The sequence below is a fragment of the Batrachochytrium dendrobatidis genome (genome assembly GCF_000203795.2).
Source record: "Batrachochytrium dendrobatidis JAM81 unplaced genomic scaffold BATDEscaffold_15, whole genome shotgun sequence".
Lineage (NCBI taxonomy): Eukaryota > Fungi > Chytridiomycota > Chytridiomycetes > Rhizophydiales > Batrachochytrium > Batrachochytrium dendrobatidis.
Window position 1 is genome coordinate 16735 of NW_006281113.1, and position 21327 is coordinate 38061.

The window sequence follows — 21327 nt, forward strand, 5'->3', positions numbered from 1 at the left end:
TTGGCTTGCCGCGTCTGAGGAAACGATACCCAATTGTATCATTCCCAAGTGGACATTGTCATTGTACCAAGTACAACAACGCCGTCCATTCCAAACGCAACTCACCAACCATGTGTTACCATGTTTGGCTTGCCCGTTTGTGGAAACAATACCCAATTGTATCATTCCCAAGTGGACATTTGTCATCAAATGACAATACTCCACTGTCGCAGTCCCTCGTTCAACATATCAACCCCAACATTGTGTTTCGAATACCATTTTCCCCTTGATCATCACGGTTCTTGTGTTGCTTTGCCGTCTTGTTTACGTCGTGCACATCACCTTTTGTTCCAATCACTCAAAATCGCTTACATTAATGTTTATTCGTCATGTGTCTACCATGTGTTTACCCCATTTGTGTAGTGTTCAGTTGAATCGGTTGGTTCCTACATGGAACCCACTGGTTTGAAACAATTGCGCTGGTATTTTTCGCGGTAATCATCATATATGGTGTGCACTGTAATCATTGTACCAAGCTATTTGGTATTGAATCAAATTCAATTAGAATCAAATTTAAACCCAATCCAAATACAATCCAAATCCAAATCAAATTCAATTTAAAATTATGAATCCGAATCCGAAAATCCGAAAATTCAAAATCCACAAATCTAATCCAAATCCAAATTGGCCCAGTCAAATCATTACTCCATATATAATAATTGGTACTACTAAGATTTAAACCTCGCTAGTTGTCCCAATCCATCTTGTCCAACTGTTCAATACACATTCACGGTATCCACATTGTAGTAATTGCATATCCAAATCAAGATCAAAAAATTCGGATCAAAAAACCCAAATCAAAAATCAAAAATCCAAATATGCAACCACATCACATCCTAAACATCAACATTTGCTTTTTCAAGCCATTGGTTCATCTGGTTCTGTACACTTCCTAATCAATTCGGTTTTGCTTCACGCATTCCGTGCTAATCTCGGTTGTGTAGGTCATCAAATCACCCTGTCGGGCCCAATATGCCGTTCAAAAAACTGCTGATTCATATCAAAAAGCATTATAGTAACAGATATGGTCGTGCCGAATACTGTCATCGCTGTCAGTAGTGCCATTATCATCACTATAATTTAGCCATTATATTCCGAGTCACCCAAATCTACCATTGTGCATAGCTTCGGGGTGGAAACCAAAAACCACATAGTGCTAACCCATCAATGAGCACCAATTAATAATTACCCGACGGATTGCTCCGACAAACGCTGCTCCCTCCATATCAACAAATACGGCGGGGACGTTCCAAGTGATAATTACAATTGGCTAGCTATCAAAAGCCTATCAATGTGTGCTGCACCGATCTGTTCTGCCCGCCGAGTTATTTCATCGGGTTGTGCTCTCACAGATATCCGGTTCTTGGATCCTTCCACACTGAATAAATGACCCTGTTTAAGTCTCGTTATTTTTCTGATTATGCCAAATGGTTTGTTGAAAAACATTGCTTTGGTAACGTCTCGGCAATTCAATATTACTTGGCCGTTTTACATGTCAATTATCGTCGTGCCATGACCATACATTCCTGTCTGTATTCGTCACCAATATCAATCAATGGCCATTCATCATCACTTTATACAATGCTATACGTTATACTGTATCGCATACTGCCGGTTTGATTGCTGTATTACCATCCTGTCATCAAAACTGTATCTAGTGTGTGTTGCTGTAGTGATCATCTTTTTGTACGCATTATAATGTCCATGCTCCATTGTTGTTTGTGCTCCATTCACTGTTGATCTGTACACCATTGTATCCGCAATCATCGTACCTCCATATCCATATACATATACTTACATATCGCTTGCATCGTCATCATGTACTGTGCCATTGAATTGCAGTGTGTTGTCCATGTGTGGGACGTGCGTTTTGTACATGTTCAATTACGCTTGATCATTACAATTTTATTGCAATCATTTGTAGTCCCATCAGTAACACTCGGATTGTATCCATATTTCAACTGGTTGTGTATACAACATGTATGCATGTTACTGTCCAATATCACAGTGATCCGACCACCATCATACAGTGTATCATGAGTGTGTCATTACCCCACAATGCGTTGTTTTTTTGCATGATTTTGTGTCGTATTTCAATACTATTCAACCGTTTATTTTGACCCTATACAACAGCCATTGTAACTCTGTATTGTTACCATATTGTTACCATATTGTAATGTGTATATACATGTCATCGAGTCAACCAATGCAGTACTGTATAGGCATATGGCTGCATTTGCATCACCACCCAATATTCGTACAAAAAAACCCGGCAATTGAGCCGTAATCCGTTGCATACGTATGCTGATCATCACCATAATTGACCGCTGCATTAATATATCCGCATTCGGACACTCCAAACGTCATACTAACCACTCGTGTCTGATATTATCCGGACATTCGGACAGGATACCATGTCTGATATTCGGACAATATATCCAACTTTGTCAATATTGATGCTATCGTATTGATATATTGACCATTGTAATATATATACATGATATGTATACAGTCCAAACCACAGCGCAATAAGTCGTGTTTTGAGTGTATACCGACGTGTCCAATTCGGTCGACAGTCGTGACTATAACATGTTGTTAGTTTAGTTGACAACATGCCATGATGCATGTCCAATATATAGTATGTATATACATACATGTCCAGTATCAATCGCATGCATGTAGTGTCATTATTCATCGAGATACACGCATTTCCAGTTTCATGTCAAATATTCGTGCTATGTGCAAGTTGTATTTTTTACATGTATCGCATGTCAACACATGCATGCATTGTACATACCAATGCCATGTGCATATACTGTAGCAGTTTCATGCAACTAGTGTCACTATTGACGACGATATACGACATCAAACACGCCAAAACGTCATTTTCGGACTTTGGTCGGCCCATTCCATGTCAGATATTAACCATAGTGCGTCAATGACATCATAATTCGATCCGCAACACATAATTACATATATGTGGTGCATACCAAGTCATTTGGTCGACTTTTGTGGTCATAGTCGATATTAAAGTTTTTAGTTTGCAATTGGTTTGAAACGACGAGCTCTACTTGTTATTTTAATCTAGTATCGTGTCTATCAGTCAATCAACAATTTATCTTGTATGCAAATGCGTCAAAAATACATGTAGTATATCGTTATGATTCGATATCAGTTGGCATTGACACTGTACGACCACTACTGACCAAGTTATTAACATATTATTGACTAGCTCATACTGTCCCAGCATGTCGTCAAGAAAACCATCATATATTACAGTGTTGTGCCAAAAAACATGCATGGATTGCATTGAAATTGGACATGATACAATATCAAGTGTATACATGTATTTTCATGGCATCAAACTGGCATGATATCATGTATTGGTTGTGTAATAGACCATAATATATGCCAACAAAACGCTCCAAATCAGGCATGATTATAGTCGTAAATATATTATTGTGACTGTGTTGTTGGACAGTGACTATCAATGATTATCAATAACTACTAATGACTATCAATAACTGTCAATGACCATCAACAACTATCAATAACTGTAAAAACGATCAAGGTTTGTAGCCTGACAGTGTACAATCGAGTTTATTAAATCGTGTAATTCTGGTCGTTATTCGACTTTACCCAACACTTGAACACTCGATTGTTGCATACAGTTTGACAGTCGTCATACATGGCCATGTGTATGCTGTTGTATAACCAGAGACGCAGTAGTGTTGGCATGTGTTGGTTGAATCGACATACTCGACACACACCAGTCAATGCAGTTTTGTCCGAATCCCTATTTTTGTTGGCTGTAGTTTTACACAAACTTGAAACAGTCATTGTAACAGTGTTACTGTCATTGTCATCAAGCTGTAGTATGTGTAACTGTAGTATTGGTTGAGCTATTGACCATGTATTCGAGTATGAACGACTGTGGTTTTTTACAAACAATTGGTCAAACAACTGGTCCAACAACAGTCAAACAACTAGTCAAATGCAGGTCTGGACAATCGTCAAATACTAGTCAGAATACTGGTCAGAATGCAGGCTAAACTAATCAAACAACAGGTTGAAATGCAGGTCAAATACTCGTCAAATACACTCGTCAAATGCAGGTCAAACAACTCGTCAAATACTCGTCAGAATAACTGGTCAAATATGGTCAAACAACAGGTCAAACAATTAGTCAGAATGCAGGTTTAAACAATCGTCAGAATACTGGTCAGAATGCAGGCTAAACTAATCAAACACTCGTCAAACAACAGGTTAAAATACTGGTCAGAATAACAGTCTAAATACTAGTTGAAATGCAGGTTAAATACAAGTCTAAATACTAGTTGAAATGCAGGTTTAAACAATCGTCAAATACTGGTCAGAATAACAGTCTAAATACTAGTTGAAATGCAGGTTAAATACAAGTCAAATACACTCGTCAAACAGCCAGTCAATTAAACTATACAATGCATTTGATATTCATACATTACACAATCAATCGCTAGTGAATATGCCAGTCATCGATATGTATTGTAGTCAAGTGAATGTATCGGCCATTGTAACATGAATATATGATGTGTATACAGTCCAAACTACAGTGTAATATCGTATGTTTTGAGTGTGTTTCAGTTGCATCCAATTCAGTCGGCAGTCGTGACTATGACATGTTTCCAATTTAGTTGATGATATGGCCTGATGCATGTCCAGTATATAGTATGCATGTATACTCATGTTTAGTATCAATCGCATGCATGTAGTGTCACTATTGGTCAAGATATATCCAATCTTGGTATCATGTCAAATACTAGTGGTAAGTATAAATTGTATATTTTTTTGTAATTTCATGACAATACATGCATGCATCGTACATACCAATGCAATATCCATATACTGTAGCAGTTTCATGCAACTAGTGTCAGTATTGGTCAAGATATTCGACATCAAACACGTCAAAACGACACCTTCGGACATGCATTTGGTGGTCATGATACACATTGATATATTGCACCAACGACGACGTAACTATATACACAATACATGACTGTATGTGTGCCATACATTGCAGTTGATTTCGACATTGTACGACCATTGTAGACCGAGTTATTAACACGTCAAACATCGACTATAATATCCAACCTACAAAACGTCAGCTATTCAATTACTGTGTTACCAAACATGCATGGATTGTATTGAAATTGTACATGATACAATACCAAGTGTATACAAGTATTGTCATGTCACCATATCAGCACAGGCTTGAGTATTGGTTGTGAAATCGACCATTTAGTACGCGATTGTGATGATGCAAATGGTCCACTTTGAACGCATATAACTTGGCCAATAGCAGTTATTTCCCAGCCATATTTAAACTGATTGTGTATATGGTATATCACCATTGATTGAGCATGCATATGCACGGTTTGCGTACATTTATAATTCGTGTTGATGTGTTGTATGTGACCATTTGAAACTCGACTAATTGTGGTGTATTTTGACATGTATATTGACTGATGTTTAGCGTCTGTTCATGTGTCATTGATGTGCCATTGACATGCTGTATTGTCCAACATTATGTGGTGATGTTGCAATCAACAAATTGGTGCAACACTGAATGTATGTGGTGATTGTCGAGTATCGAGTTCATCTAGTTGTTTCTTGGTGTTTTCAATATCTATAAGCATCTTGTTCATAATTCCAAGGTATGTGTTGTGTGTCAATGGTCTTGTTGCTCATAATGTGTATTTGTTATTAGGTTATCAACTGTTGGTAGTTGTGGTCTGAAATCGCATGGAACATGTCAACAAACTGCGTATGTTCTTGTACAATTTGCGATATTGCATTTGTAAACAATGTGTCAAACCGACGTTGAAAGTGGTTCCAAATTGTCGATTGGTGTTTTGATATTGATGGAAATTGAAGTCTAGTTTCCATTCCACATGGCGTTCTAAACGCTTTGCAAAATTCACAGTAGCATGGTTCAACAGAGTGTTGGGTATTGGTGTATATCAAACACTGTGGCATTTGAAACCTTGACCAGTGATTGAGGTGACTGTGGTAAAAGACATGACATGAATGCCACTACACAATGGTTGGTTGTACACTCCAGTGTGCGTTGGTTGGTCGAGTAAGCTCTGATATGTTCTTGTTGTATCAAGTTGTTATACAACAAACTATCAACGTCAGAAATACAGAGTCAAGCTGATTAAACTCTGAATATGAGTGCCTCAACTAGAATAGTGTTCAAATCTGTGATATTTGACAGATCTAGTCACTTGTTCAACCATAACCATCATATCTTTTAGTTCTGGAACCAAAACAACTATGTCGAGTGGTAAAACAATTGTTCTTGTCACAGACGTTATGCTGTATAGTTATGGGTCATTTCATTGCTGCTGTTTGAGATTCTGTCATGCCAAAGTCTTGGGTTTCAGTTTGTAGTCAAGACATTCTGAACTTGACAAAGTGTTTAGTGTTTCCACTCTTTCCACTCTTTACACTGTAGATTTGTCATTATCAGACTCTGGACTCGAACAAGCCATTGCAAAGTGGATATGTGACAACCTCGTAGAGTCACCAACACTCGGACAAAGTGATGTTGGTAGTGCTCGAATGGACTTTTACCAGGCACACATTTGTCAGTCAACTATTTCAAGCATCTTGAAATGGAACAACACATACATAAAGCTCACTCTTGTAAGCGACTGATGAATTGGCATGGATGAGTTTGTCAAGTATTGAAAACATTCGCACAATAGAATCAAATATTTGGATTGCAATGGACGAGTTGGGGTTTAAACTTGGTGATTGTACAATGTATGGCTATACAAACAGAGGTGAAAGAGTACAGTCCAAAAACAACATTTCAGTTCAAAACTATAGTCTAATAGTGTGTGTTTCATATGACGATCAATGTGTTGAGAGATTGATCAAGGCAGCAGTGAATGCTGTAATATTAACTTGTTAAACAATGACATGCAACATTCCCAAACGGTTCCAAACGGTCACTTTATTCTAGACAAGATTCCATTCCACAAAACAACTCTAATTAGACATGGTTTACCAACTATTCAACAAACAGCGCGATGTTTGGAACTACACTATACAGCATCATACTGTCCATTCTTGAACCCTGCTGACAATTACTTTGGTGTTTGGAATGACTGTGTGTGCTGAGCCATTCCAAACACCAAACAACTTGTAGCTTCAATAAAACAAATCCATTTCCAACAACAACAACAATGAATATGTAACGATTGTTTATTCCAAGACAATCATTACAAGATCAATACAAAAAAGTATTTGATTTTACGTGAATACGACTGTAAAATAAACTTGGGTGTTAAACCACAAGATTATATCATGCAAGCAAACCATACGAGTGTATTTTGGCAGTGCTACAAGTTTGTTGACCAACTCATGTATGGCAGTATCAGCAGAAACTCGATTGATCCAACAGCCATGTATACACATTGTTATCAGTTACATCGAGTGATTGTCCAAATAGGTCGATTCAGATGGGTTGCATATAACCGACTAATCCAGCATTCATCCATTGTCAAACAACCATAATGCACAATACCACCAAGTGTGCAATCACACTCGCACTGATCAGTCATTGCACAGTATGCATCGGTCAATGTCAAACATATGTGTGTCTGCAACTAAATTGCAGTCCATGACACATCCACACGATCCAACATGACAAATCATGTATCATGAGTTCAAGATTGATCAAAAGCCTGATCATGGTAAACCCAGCATGTTGTTGCATATCAGAGTCGATATATTGAGTGACAGTTGCACACTTGCTGATGGTGCACAACGTATCAGTCACAATACATGCACGGTATTGCATTGCAGCCATTGGATGACAGTCGGTTGCAATGTGATACCGATCGACATACATCAGCATGGTGTGATGTGACCATAACCATGGTGGAATGTGTTGGAGTTGACATTGTGAGTTGACAATCGATACACCATGCACACGACTGGAACATATATATTCGAGTGTGGTTTGGTTGGTGTCAGGTTGATCATGCAATCACATCGGTGCAACGAGTGAACAAACTGATGGTGATCTGAACCCATTTCAACAACAAGGAGTTGACAGTCATGTATTTGCATGCATTCAATATGTGTAGCACACCGAATGATCAGTCATGACAGCACATAGTAGTTGATTGGTGCAATATGATCAAACCATTAGTACAATACACTATTGTTTGACAATACACGATGTTTATTGAATGAATGACATTGGATGCATGACAAATGACAATTAAACCACCATGCAATACACGCTGCATTACAACATATACTGGATGAGACTGTGATGGTTCACTCAACTCCAACATCGTGACGGGCCTATGGTTGTAAAGCTTGCTGCTGAGCATCCTGCTCAAACCGTAAAAATACACTTGAAAAGTAACTGTAGAAAAAGTCAAAACAACTCTTGTACGAGTGATACGATTCCAGGTTTATATTATCGTCAGAATCTGTCACCTCAAACTTATGGTGATGCTCAAAGTAATGTTTAAGCTCCAATTCTTGCTCAGAATCTTTTTTAAGCCTAATCCGATATCCATCAATAATTTTTTGGAGAATCTCTTGGAGTTCATCAAGAAACTCACGCTGGGTTCTAATATTAGCTTCAAGGTCGAGGTCTACTGATCCTTGACCCGAGGCTCTATTTAAAAAGTCAAAATCTTGCTCCAGATTATACAGCAAGTTTTTTTGAGCCTTGATCCGAGCATCTACATTGTGAATATCTTTCTCTATTTTGTCGATTTTAACTGAAAGTGTTGCGTGTTCTTCGATCATGAATACTCCCTCCAAGCCAATTGAATAGCAATACTTGCCAAACTCATTATATGATTTTAATTTTTTCGGATAATCAAACCTACTAAAAGTGTTCAAGGTGCTAGCTTTAGCACTTGCAGTTTCAGTTGCACTGGGAGGAACTGTCGCAGTGCTGACTTTAGCACTCATGGTCGAACTGGGATCAACTGGATTGGCAACTGTGACTGAGCAGACAGCAAGGATTGATGACAGTACGGCAATTGAGAATTTCATTTTGGTGGTTGGTTGCGCAAGTTGTAATGTCATTCAACGAGCCAGTTTTTGAACTATATTTATATCCATTATTGAATAAATGATATTAAAAGCATATTTCTTGGAGACCGTCCTAAGGGATTTGTGTTACTATCAGGGTTGGTGTTGATTTGTTATCAATGTTAAAATGACTTTGAAATACTCTTTCTTATATAATTGCTTATTGAAATTGGAAGCGTAGCATCAGGGTGTGATTTGTGTAGAAATGCTGTGTAATGGCACCATAATGCGACAAGAATACCAATGACTTGTATATGATAATTCAGTCATCTATACGACCATTTGTCACCAATACAATAGTATGTGATCATATTGCACCAATCAGCCAGTATACGATCACTGGATACATCACACGTTGGTGTTTACCACTGTATATGTGTGATGTATACCGGAATATAGTGCATGATATCAACGAGTTTATACATACTACTTACATCACGTACATCAAACCAACTCAGTGATATACGAGTGTTGCGGTTTGACCAAATCACAATCACCCATATTGTCGACTGTCTAACTCGTTGACATTCAAACCGTGCCATCACTAGTCACAATATAATGGTTGACTGACTTGTTTGATTGACCTGACATTGACACTTTGCAAACCTCGACTTGATTCATCAACTTGGATATTCATATAATATTGGGTTTGTATCATCACGTTGGACTCGTTATCAAATACCTTGATGTGTCCATGCAGCACAAACTCGATATACACACATTGGTTACTGTTTGACATGACTGGGTCGATCATCAATATCAGACAATGCAACTGTATTAGTTGTATGATACAATCGATCATGGTTGGTTCATCACCATCAAATATCAAATGTTGATCACGTATACATTGATTTGTAATTGCATGGTCTGTTGGCAATGCACACTATGATATGATTGACAAGTTGTTGATTTGCAGTAATCAGATGTGCATCACCCGTAACATTGGATGCAATTGACAAGTTGTAACCGCCAGTCAACAATCATGGATATGTTGGTGATTGTATTGACTACATGATTGGTATTGGATTAGCTGTCATGATCGATTGGTGGACAATACAATCCACATTGATTATGACGTGTTGCAACTAGTTGATATATGCAGAGTCGACTGATGATCGAGTATATGTTGATGAGTAACTCTGTCACTGTTGGTTTGGATTGGTCATTGCTACCGTTTGTATATGCAGTGTATTCATATGTGATGTATTGGATATCAGTGTTGAACTTGTTGAACCTGTTGGACAATATATTGTCATGTCGCATCAAATCGCACCATATTTAGAATGCAATCATTGATTCGTTGGTTTAATGATCGACTCGACTCACATTCGACTGTAATGGCCACGAATCTGCATTGTTGATTGACACGCATATATCGACATGTATCAAACTCGGACATGGTGTATATCAGTTGAATATACCAACCACTGATGCAATTGATGATGATCGACTAGTCAATCAATTGGGTATCAACACCAATGTCAATCCATTACCACATGAACACTCGCAGTTGTGACCTGTATTCAGTCAGCAATATTGGTTCATGTAGTGTATTGTATAGTCAACCATGCACATGCACATGCATGTCATTGTCAATTGATGGTCGTTTGTAAACAACTTGTGGACAACTTGCAAATATTACAATCATGGTGATTGCTTGAATGTCGATACCAAGCCATGCATTTGATGGTCATTTACTGTTCAGTTTACTGTTCAACAATGCAAATGGTCGTTGTCTACCAATCAGTCGAGTCGTAGACATGAACTGCACATTGTGCGTATCGCTTTGTTCATGACCAAACTGTAACAATGTGCACTTTGCATTGAGTTTGAACTGCAATCTGCGACTTGTACGCATTATGATGCATTGTTTCAATATTCATGTTGCATCCATCAACATCAACGTGCAGTGTCGATCTGATGTTTGGTGTTGATGTTGTGTTGATATTTCAACAACACTGAATATCGCAAATCAGGTCAGCATTGACTCGTGTGATAATAATCCACAGACAGTCGGTTGTACCAAACTGTTGTACAAACATATTGACATTTGATCAATCAAAAGTAGTATAGATAGAACACCCGATGATACCAGTTTTTTAACCGACACTTACTGCTAAATCATGTACAAAGTTGTCAAAACATAAACTATTCGCAGAAAGGAATTCAAGTCAAAAGTATTAGGGTAGAATAGTCAATAACTTTGCTTGTAATTCATAATAAATACGAGCTATTTGTGCCAGACTCATACTTGATGCCTCAAACTGGATACAATGGGTAGTTTTTTAACCAGTACTAAGCGTTAATGTACACACCAGACTGGGTTTAGCTGGATCTTGTTGTAAGAATGATAGAGTATAAAATCAAACCACTGACAAGTCCGTGTTTATCGAGTACGAGTCTTTATATTTCCAATCAACTCTTCCAAATGTGATATTGTGTCTTGCAATGCCAAAATGGATTCAAATTTGCTTGATTACACTATGCATTTGGACATCATTGCTGATCTGTTGAATTTCACGCTTTTTTTGATCATCTTTTTGATACTCTAGCATATTCCATTCATGATTGTGTCTAGCCTCCAACTATTGATTCTGGCTCATCCCTGGTTGTTTTTGTCAATACCATTGATTGGGAATAAAACCAGAATCAATCCGCTGTTTATCACGTATGGCTATTTGATTCAATTCAGTTGCAAACAATTCTTTGTAAGAGTATACTTTCTGGTACTCCTTGTATAATACCAGCATCTCTTGAAACAGCTGCTTTTGTGCTTGTAACAATCCCTGTAGTGTTTTGTCAGCTGGGAGTTTGATTCAAGTTTGAAAATCAAGACTATCGATCGGACAAATCCAATGTCAGCAAAACTGCTGTACAGTTTGGCAGTCAATTGATTGACCATAATTGTAAGCAACAAAACAACTTTTATTTGCAAAAGAAAAAGGAAAACGCAGTTTGTTCTTGAATCAAAATATTAGTTTCAAAACTGTATGGTGGAAAACAGTCTTGGGATATGCAATTATTTACAAGAAACTATAGGTTTCAAAACCAAAGCGATTAAATTACACGACTGGGAAGTTGCTGACAATGAAAGTGGTCATTTCCACAAAGTGAGGTTTATTGTCCAATGGAACCCATACGATATTATTCACCTTTAAGAAATCAAACGCCGTGTATTGTGTAGAACGAGGTCAAGAAACAGAGTTAGGATTAGCGTTATGCGGCCAATAAATATCATTAATTCTAGTCTACATACCTTATTGATGAGATGGTTCAAACGTCAAAACAAATCGAGTCAACTTCTCAACACTCGCAATAGTATCGTTTTGTGACAACACTTGACCATCTGTTCCGTGGTAGCTTTGGCGTGTAAAACAGGCAAAACGATCAGGAGGTACAACAAAATACAGTTCTGGTTTTGACGGATTACCAAGTATTTCCAAAACATCACAAAGTTCAGTTTGTTTGCAAGGATGATCTTTGGTACCGGTCATTTGGAAAAGTAGATTTGGCTTGATGAACGAATCAACAGATTCAAAAATATTGCTAATGGGACGAAAATAGCAATTCGTTGCGTTTTGAACTTGAGAATTGTTGGAGAATAACAAAGTACTAAGATCCATTGGCAGTTGAAGTGTAGACTCCAGCTTGGTACGTAAATCACGAATCTTGAATGAACCACCTTTAGCGATGACTGTATGAGCGTGCTTTTCAAATAATGCCCTATTAAGTTGACCAGTTTCACCAATTTCTCGAGTGACAGAAACGAATCTGATAAGATGATCTCGGTCTCTGGCATAGACACGGTTGTAAATTTCATCAACCACATAGTCAAAAGCAAACTGATAAGGACCACTGTGGAAGCCATCACTGACTGATATATGAATCAAACAACTTGAAGCGTCTAGGTTTTCACCATATTTACCAAAAGACTTGACAACTGAATCGATATTGGAAATATTTAAAGCTTTGTCGAAAAAATCCTGTTGTTCTTTTACCAATGCATATTTAAGAACATAACGAACAATTCCTCCCCACTTCAAATACAGACTTTGTACCAATTCTTGTGGGACTGTAGGAAAAAGCATTGAGCGACAAGAATGCAATTCTTCTTTTGACCACACTGGCATATACCGAATGTCGCAGGACCCCTTGGAAAACCGATGCCAAATTTCCCAACGAGGTGAAGTAACAAGAATGGTCTTGGCATCAACATCAACAGGTGCCGAGCCATCAACAATGTAGAATGTTGACGAGGAATCCAAGATTTTCCAAAAAGCATGCTTTCCTCCTTCGAATACACCATTGGGAGTAAGCAGATATCTTTTTTGATCAACTCCACTCTCATACACGACTGTAGCACCAGAGCGAGCAAGATGCAACAGCAAAAAGTAACCAAAATATGTCTTGCCAATTCCAGGATTTCCAAGGATGATCAAACGACATATATCAGCAGATTGCACAATAGATAGTGATTTTTCAAAAAGTTTAGGATAACAAGGACGGATGTAAATGGATGATCCAATTGAATGGTTTCCAAGGATGAATACGTCTGCTGGAAGTTGGACAACAGTGTTTCCTTCAAGAGGGTTAGGGTAGTTTGTGAAAGCAGTCCAAAAATCCAGTAGTGCGGGTGAGGCTGCAGCAGATGCTGAACCTAGGTCAGTTTGAGTAGGTTGTCTTGGAGGTAGAGGTAAACAACCAATAACAACACAATAACCATCTTGAGTAAAGTATTATTGAGGAAGAGAGTCGAGTAAAGCCCAGGTGTTGATTAGTTGGTCCTTGTTACTGTCGGTGTAGAGTTGCAGTTGAGGAGCATCAATGTCAGCCATAGCAGGACCATACTCAGACTTGATAGCATCCTGAACTCCACTCAGGTCTTCAAAGTCAGTCACATCGATTTCAGCAGTAAGTGTGTCGTATTCAACATTGAGGAATCGTTTTGGCATTTTATGAAAAGAAAAAAGAGTAAAAAAGCAATTTATTTGTCAAATTGTAAAACAAAAATCGACTTTTTAATCGAGTCAAAATAACAAAATTTTGGGATATTTCAAGACAATTCACACGATTTAAATATTTGGAAATTAGTCAAATTCACACCAGAATTAATGTCTCATTAATGTGAGACATTACTAGTGTGAGAGTGTTGACTTGCATTGTGTGAGACATTAGTAGTGTGTGAATGTGAGACATTTCTGAATAGTTTAACAATCAAAAACCATCAACAATGACGTTTGAACTGGGATTCACATGACTTTCTTGGTTTCTTCCATTTTATGAACACACTCACTTTCTTGTTAATAAACAACACAATCAAATATTGATTCATTCCTTCACATCCTTGATCAACTGCAACACACTTGCCAATAATGACAACCATCAATATGCCATCATATGTTCACAATCCTCAAATTCAAAAGTCAATTTGAAAACCCATTTTTAAGCATCTACAAGTCTGCAATATCAGATTTGTGGTTGGTACATAATAGGTTGCCAATAAAAGTCGACAAAGTGAGCAACTGCAATGTGCCTTGCTGTATGATAGTAACATACCAGAAATTATGAATACTTTCAAAGTCAAAAGTCTGTAAACGATGTCACTGCTGGCTTGTAGCCTCTGTTTACAAACCTACAATCAACATATTCACTGGATTCGTATAATGGTAAATGCTGAACCACAAACCGCTGATGATATTATTATGGACAATGCTCATATTATTGGAAATCAAACGATTGGTGCAGTTTCAGATGCTGTTTCATCACACAGAAAGTCTTGCTACAGAGTCTGAATCCAATAGCAGTGAATCTGCAGTTTGACACAACACAGTCAATAATTATCGTTTGAAACTCGAATCAAGTGATGATGTTGCTGTTTCAGATACACTCAATGTCATCAATGCAGTAACATTGAAACCAACTCAAATCATTGATCATGAACCAATTTACCGTGTCTTGATAAAAACACTGATAAACCATCATTCATACATGAGTTTGTCAAAAGTATGAACTGATTGCTGAACAGATGTTTAAAGTGGAACTCAAAACAGTGCAACTCAATGTGCAGCTTTCCAACGACTTTCCCGCTACAAAAAATACAGTCTTGGAACTCAAAGTGTACATCAACAATACTTGTGTGTATTGACCATCAATGATGTTGTTGGTGTAGCATACACAATGTGCATTGCAGAAACGCTTGTTTGTTTGCTGGAGCTATTTCAAGCAAGCAAAAATACTAAAAGGTTCAGTTTGATGAATGTCTGGTGTATATTTACAATGAATTCAAACTCGAGAGATTGTCGTATTTTGCATACAAGACATACTACAATCTATTACAACAATATCGTGTATTTCAATATACACCCATTCGATTTACAACAGTGGCATAAACATCATCACATTTGAACAATGGTTCAGTCGTACAAAGTCCAATAACAGCCATAAATTGTATCAGACATGAACATACTGGTGCAAAATTCACATCAAATAACACACCGCAACAAACATGTTTCTGGTAGATGGTGGAATTGATGTCATTGATTTTCAAGTACACGATATTGATGTTGAATGATTCAATAAACTATACTCGTCGACTTTGTGTACTTTTTTTCAGTTGCATCGTTTCTGATTCCGAGTTTGAAGCATAATAGTTGCGACAGCGCTGTTGTCCAATTTGCTTGTTTTGTGAATAGTAATCATGATACCACTTGTTTGACGCTTCCTGTTGTTGAACTGGATATGGATGTCAAATTTGGATGCCAAATTTTGATGCATTGCAAGTAATTGGTGTAGTTTTTGATCGAGTCAATGAATGGCATTTATAGTTGCTCTAGAAAACAAGTTGTTTGAAATGTCCTGTCATATGTTTTGTTGTTTTCATATTCACTAATTGTTGATAATGCATCCAATTGATTTCTGTTTTGACGCTGCTTATTTGTCATTGTTGGATCTGGGTTTCTGGATTCAGTAACAAACGTTTCAGCAATTTGGATGTGTTCAAATTCATAATACTTGCAAGTCTGAATTATTTGATCATCATCTGAAATTGGATACGAGTAATCATTTCCACTAACCACAGTATACATAGCATTACTGTATATTGACTTGTATTTTACTCAAAGTTTTGTCCATTCAGTATTCCAACACAATTTCCAACATTGATTGAATGGTTTGCAGTGTTTGTTTTAATTGAACCACTTGATGGATCACTTTCATATCTTGATTCAGCAATATCACCAACTGCACAATGATGGATGTGATTGTAGTCAAACACAATATCTTGCAAGACATTAACGTATTGGTTAGTTTTAGTATATTCTTGATAAAATGCAACAATGTTTTGTAATGACGTGTTAAATCCTTCAATCAAACATTGTCTGTTGTGATTTCCAACATTGACAGTGACATGACAAACACCTTTTGCTTGTGACAGACTTTGAACAAGTGTACTGCTCCGTTTGTTGTACAATACACGACATGGTCAGTTGGTGGTATCATGCAACCACACAACTGACAAGTGATTGCAAGTCTGACTGATAGTTACATGTACAATCAACACTGGTTGTTATCATGTCATTGATGTATATGTAATAAACCGTGTCAATGTATCAATCAACAATCCAGTAACTGTTGATGTAATACCAAACGCAGTATACAATCAATGATATGATTGTTGACCCATTCACGATACTCGACAAATACCAATACATCAGAAAGTTTAAATTTATTCAAAATCAAATTCATCGACACATCATCAATCCAAATCCAAACCCGGTTCTTCAAATTTCAAACCATGCCTTTTCATAAAATCCTTCAATCTATGTCTGACATTGCGTACTCTACCCCTTGCTGCTTCATACTCTTGTTTCAATATCTTTTCAGTGTCTGGATTGTACGTTGATCCAGATATATCTTCTCCTCTTTCTAGCGCTGACCATTGTTCGAATCCAATGGCTTTATAATCACAATATTCTTTGAGTTTTTTCTCTCGTATTTCTTTAGACTCTACAAGCTTTTGCTTTATACGATTAAAGGTACTTTGATATTTTTCGCATAATCCAGCTATTTGATTTGAAACAGTATTGGCAGACTCGCCTTGTTCCATTGACTGTTGTTGGTCTTGACTGGAAGTACTTGGGCCAGTTGCATCTATTGGGTGTTGCTGAGTTTGGTCGGGAATACTTGAACTGGGTTGATCAGCTGGTTGTTGTTGGTCTTGGTCGGATGTGTTTGGACCGACTTGATCAATTGGGTCAGAAACTTGACTGGAAGTATTTAAACCAGCTATATCAAACAGTTCTTGCCAGTCTTCAAAAGTATCTGAATTGACTTCATCTATTAGGCGTTGCCAGTATTTGTCGGGAAATACGAGACCGGGTTCATCAGTTGATTGTTTCCGACTTTGTTTTGAAGCACTCGGACCGGGTTGATTCATCGATTGTTGTTGGTCTTGCTTGGAAATGCTTGAACCGTGTTCATCAATTGGCCGTTTTCGACTTCGTCTGGAAGTGCTTGGACTGGGTTGATCAATTGGTTGTTGCCAGTCTTGATCAGAAGTGCTTGGATCAATCGGGTCAAATATACTTTGCCAGTCTTCGTCGAAAATGCTTAAATTAGTTGCATCAATTATGTCTTGCTGATATTCATTTGAAGTGCCTGGATTAGGTTCATTGGTTGGGCCAGACACTTGACTGGAAGTACTTGATGTTTGGGTTGAACCATTGTTATCAATCGGTATCAATATTGCATTAGTGGCTGCTGCCGCAGTCAGTACAAATAGAATATCAACCAATTTCATCAGACTGGTCAATGGGTTTAAACGACTAGTAGAAAGTAGTATTGAAACTGGTGTTGATTAAAATATTGAACGTAATCGATTGTATTTGTATGTTTTTGTATAGCAAACCAACCCTTTTAGGTTAACCAATTATACAGGGTTACTTGATTGCTTGTAGTGAGCAACTATCAAACCATAATATGCTGCTCCCTATCCATAATATCATATTGATCAATTTGATGATCGTGTCGATTAAATTATGCTTTTACGACCCTTTGATCAGGTATATTGAAAAGCACACCCTTCAGGAGTGTTGTGCAGCCACAAACGCTTTGTTTTACAACCGTATTCATGTCAAATGGATTCCTTCGGTATTCATCATGCAATGACTGTATTCTGCATTGCAATATACAATGGTTACTACACATTGGCTGCATTGATTGTTCGATATACAACAACCATCATATGACACACAATCAGACTATAGTGTTGAATTTACACTTTGTACACTCTTAGTAATCATACATTGTATGGTCACCAAGTTTGAACCCACATTCATGTATTGTGTTTGACTGTCAATGTTGCAATACAACTCTGCACACACATTTGTTGTGTTCTGAATCTCGGATACGATCGCAATCTAGTTCAACAACAATCATGGCATATATCAGTAATGCAACTGTTTATCACACACCAAGACTGTTATTTGGTGGTTCATTTACATCAATATGGCTGCAAGTTGTTGTTACATCACGTATTCTGGACATGGTTTTAGTATTGCACATCCAGTTACATCACATTGTTGCTGACCAATCATTGTAACGCTGTATGTCCCCATAACCATAGACATGGACATGAGCATGTGGTTTCACGTATAATATTACAACCACGCATGTCGTTGGTTGAATCATCACTACTAGTGTATACTACACTACAATACATGTATGTTGGTATGTGTTGTACCAATTTGATTGCATTGCTACAATGTGGCATGCTCCAACCTGTTTGAATGACTGTTGTGCAACATATTGATATTGACCACATGTGATACTGGTCACCAACAAAGTGATCAGCAATATACAATTGATTATGCAATCACTGACTGCCAATACCTCAATTATGAATACTATCCACCATTTCATGACACCATCTGATACATTCAGTGCACAGTAGCTGATTGGTGCAATATGATCAATTCAAGCATACTATTACATTGGAAATGGTGGTGACAATGCAAGGTGTTTATTGAACAAACAAGACTGAATGCTTACATGACGAATGCAAATTGATAGTATAAATCATATATACACACTGCAGTACAACATATTCTAAACAAGGTTGTTGATAGCGTGATTCCAGTTTTACAATGAAATTGAATTACCAAACAGTCGAGTGTTCAAACATTGATTTACTATACACTTTTAGTTATGGTGGTTTGCGTAGAAATATTCAAGTATGCCTTCTATATCCAATGAACCTCAGCATCTGTCGTTTGAATCTATTAAACTTTGAACGTAATGAAGGAAGTTGAATATCATATTCTTGCAGTACACTAGATTCACTTGAATATCTAGCAATTTTAGTCGTTGGTACAAAGTGTACTTTAGCTTCCCTTGAACCAGCATCGTGACTTGACTTTTGCTGATGTTTTTTAGAATGATCGTGTTTTGAGCCGTGGAGTTTAAAAGTGGATCCGGGTTTCAAGATGGATTTTAATTCTGGAGTAGGTTCAGATACAACTCTGATTGATTCTTCTTTGAGAGGTTCAAGAGCCAACTTGCGACACACCCATAATCTTCCTAGTCTCAGTTTCCTGAATTTCTTTTTATCAGATGAGCTCATTCTACGCCCATACCCTCTTCGTTTAACTTCTAGTATTCTTTCCTTTGTCTTGGCGTTCATTTTGTGCGGATATCCGTCTCCAACATCAGTTGGAATTTCCATACCCATATTCTTCATTATTTTTTCGACTCTATCCAGCCTTTGCTAATGTGTGAGAATGGGCCGTTTGTTCTCTGGGATATATTTTTTAGGGAGATGGCAGACGTCGTCGTATAGTGTGTTGTCAAATATATCATCATCTGACTGTTTGGACTGAGAGGATGACGATGATTCATTGGACTGTTCAACAGAACTGTCTGAATCATCAGGATCTATAGTCGACTGAGCTACATCATGATTGGTTTCAGTTGATTGTTGTTCTGTTTCAGTTGAAGCGCAAATACCAGTGTGTTGCTGCATGTGTGTTGAACATTCTTTTACAGGTTCTGATTCACTGGCAGATGGACGATCAATGACTACTGCACTGACTGTTATCGACAATAGCGACAACACAATAGTCGATATGAATTTCATCCTGTTGACGAGAATGGATGTGATAAAGCTTGTCAATTAGTAGGACAATTCTTGGTAATGAATGAGCCAGTTGTGGATATGAACCATGCTTTTATGGTGGTTAAATATATAATCAAGACATAAGGGTTATATGAGCTTATGCAGCAACAACTCGACCGCCATTTAGGTATATGTAGCACATATACTCATGTGTAGGCTGTTTTATGCACAACTCTTCAACCATTGAATGAAACAGGACTCATAGTCAAGGACTGGTGACCCTGACCCATATACTAAAGAATATGTCAAGATCGATTGGCATAGTCAGTCAGTTTCAAGTTACAGTCAGTATAGGGTAACGGTTTATCCACACAACAGCTGGTCAAACATTAGTGGCAAAATCCTTTAAACAGCTCTGCCTCAACACTTGATCTAGTGATATGATATTGTGTTGCAGTCCTGTTCAATGCAGTATGGATTGATGATCATATCAGCAATATCAATACTTTATGCCAACTGTAATACTTTCAATACGCAAACTCAAAGTATTGCCAATGATTAGAAAAGCTTCAACATAACTCTTGAACTGTCAATTGTCATGCTATCAATAGTATGAACATCCGACTCAATACTGTACATGACTGGTTGTCAAGAGTCTTGCAGCGTTTACTTGACAAACTGGATTCCTATTTCGATTATACAAACATGACATCAAACACATGTCTACTTTGGAACAAGACGTTGAGTTGAATGTCCAGCAATATACAAAAATATACGAAAACAGCACGAATTGAATGTCAAAACTCGATTACTAACAATTTCAAATCTACAGAAACGAATACGACAACTTGCAGTCTAGTCATGTAAACGGAACACTAACAGTGTTGGTGTGTAATAAACAGTCAGTGTCATGGACTGATTGACAATACAGTGGTGTTGTTGGTGGTGATTGACATGCAAACAACAGTTGCATTACTGACATGTGCCATGATTGTTGTTGAACTAGATTGCGATCGTATCCGTGATTCAGAATACAACAAATGTGTGTACAGAGTTGTATTGACAATATT

At 37.6% G+C, this 21327-nt stretch overlaps 6 protein-coding genes across 6 annotated transcripts in view; 1 reads left to right on the top strand and 5 right to left on the bottom strand.

Moving 5' to 3' along the window:
* Positions 1-163, top strand: part of BATDEDRAFT_32392 (uncharacterized protein) — a 760-nt gene extending 597 nt beyond the window's left edge. The window contains exon 2 of the mRNA XM_006682154.1: positions 1-163. This exon is cut by the window's left edge and continues 291 nt beyond it. The gene's annotated coding sequence lies outside the window, so the exon portion shown is untranslated.
* Positions 164-425: 262 nt separating this feature from the next.
* On the bottom strand, positions 426-1917 carry BATDEDRAFT_27779 (uncharacterized protein; the record flags this gene model as incomplete). The annotated part of the gene is made up of 4 exons (XM_006682091.1): positions 426-515; positions 572-647; positions 1304-1453; positions 1838-1917. 4 exons carry the CDS (start codon positions 1915-1917, stop codon positions 426-428), a joined length of 396 nt encoding a protein of 131 aa, XP_006682154.1.
* A 6483-nt stretch (positions 1918-8400) lies between these two features.
* Positions 8401-9108, bottom strand: BATDEDRAFT_27780 (uncharacterized protein; the record flags this gene model as incomplete). Its single annotated transcript, XM_006682092.1, has 1 exon — positions 8401-9108. The coding sequence occupies one exon, from the start codon at positions 9106-9108 to the stop codon at positions 8401-8403; it is 708 nt and encodes a 235-aa protein (XP_006682155.1).
* Positions 9109-12404: 3296 nt separating this feature from the next.
* Positions 12405-14099, bottom strand: BATDEDRAFT_92027 (uncharacterized protein; the record flags this gene model as incomplete). Its single annotated transcript, XM_006682228.1, has 2 exons — positions 12405-13804; positions 13940-14099. 2 exons carry the CDS (start codon positions 14097-14099, stop codon positions 12405-12407), a joined length of 1560 nt encoding a protein of 519 aa, XP_006682291.1.
* Positions 14100-16900: 2801 nt separating this feature from the next.
* On the bottom strand, positions 16901-17944 carry BATDEDRAFT_92026 (uncharacterized protein; the record flags this gene model as incomplete). The annotated part of the gene is made up of 1 exon (XM_006682229.1): positions 16901-17944. The coding sequence occupies one exon, from the start codon at positions 17942-17944 to the stop codon at positions 16901-16903; it is 1044 nt and encodes a 347-aa protein (XP_006682292.1).
* Positions 17945-19372: 1428 nt separating this feature from the next.
* BATDEDRAFT_27782 (uncharacterized protein) lies at positions 19373-20164 on the bottom strand (the record flags this gene model as incomplete). Its single annotated transcript, XM_006682093.1, has 2 exons — positions 19373-19909; positions 19970-20164. 2 exons carry the CDS (start codon positions 20162-20164, stop codon positions 19373-19375), a joined length of 732 nt encoding a protein of 243 aa, XP_006682156.1.
* Positions 20165-21327: the final 1163 nt, after the last annotated feature.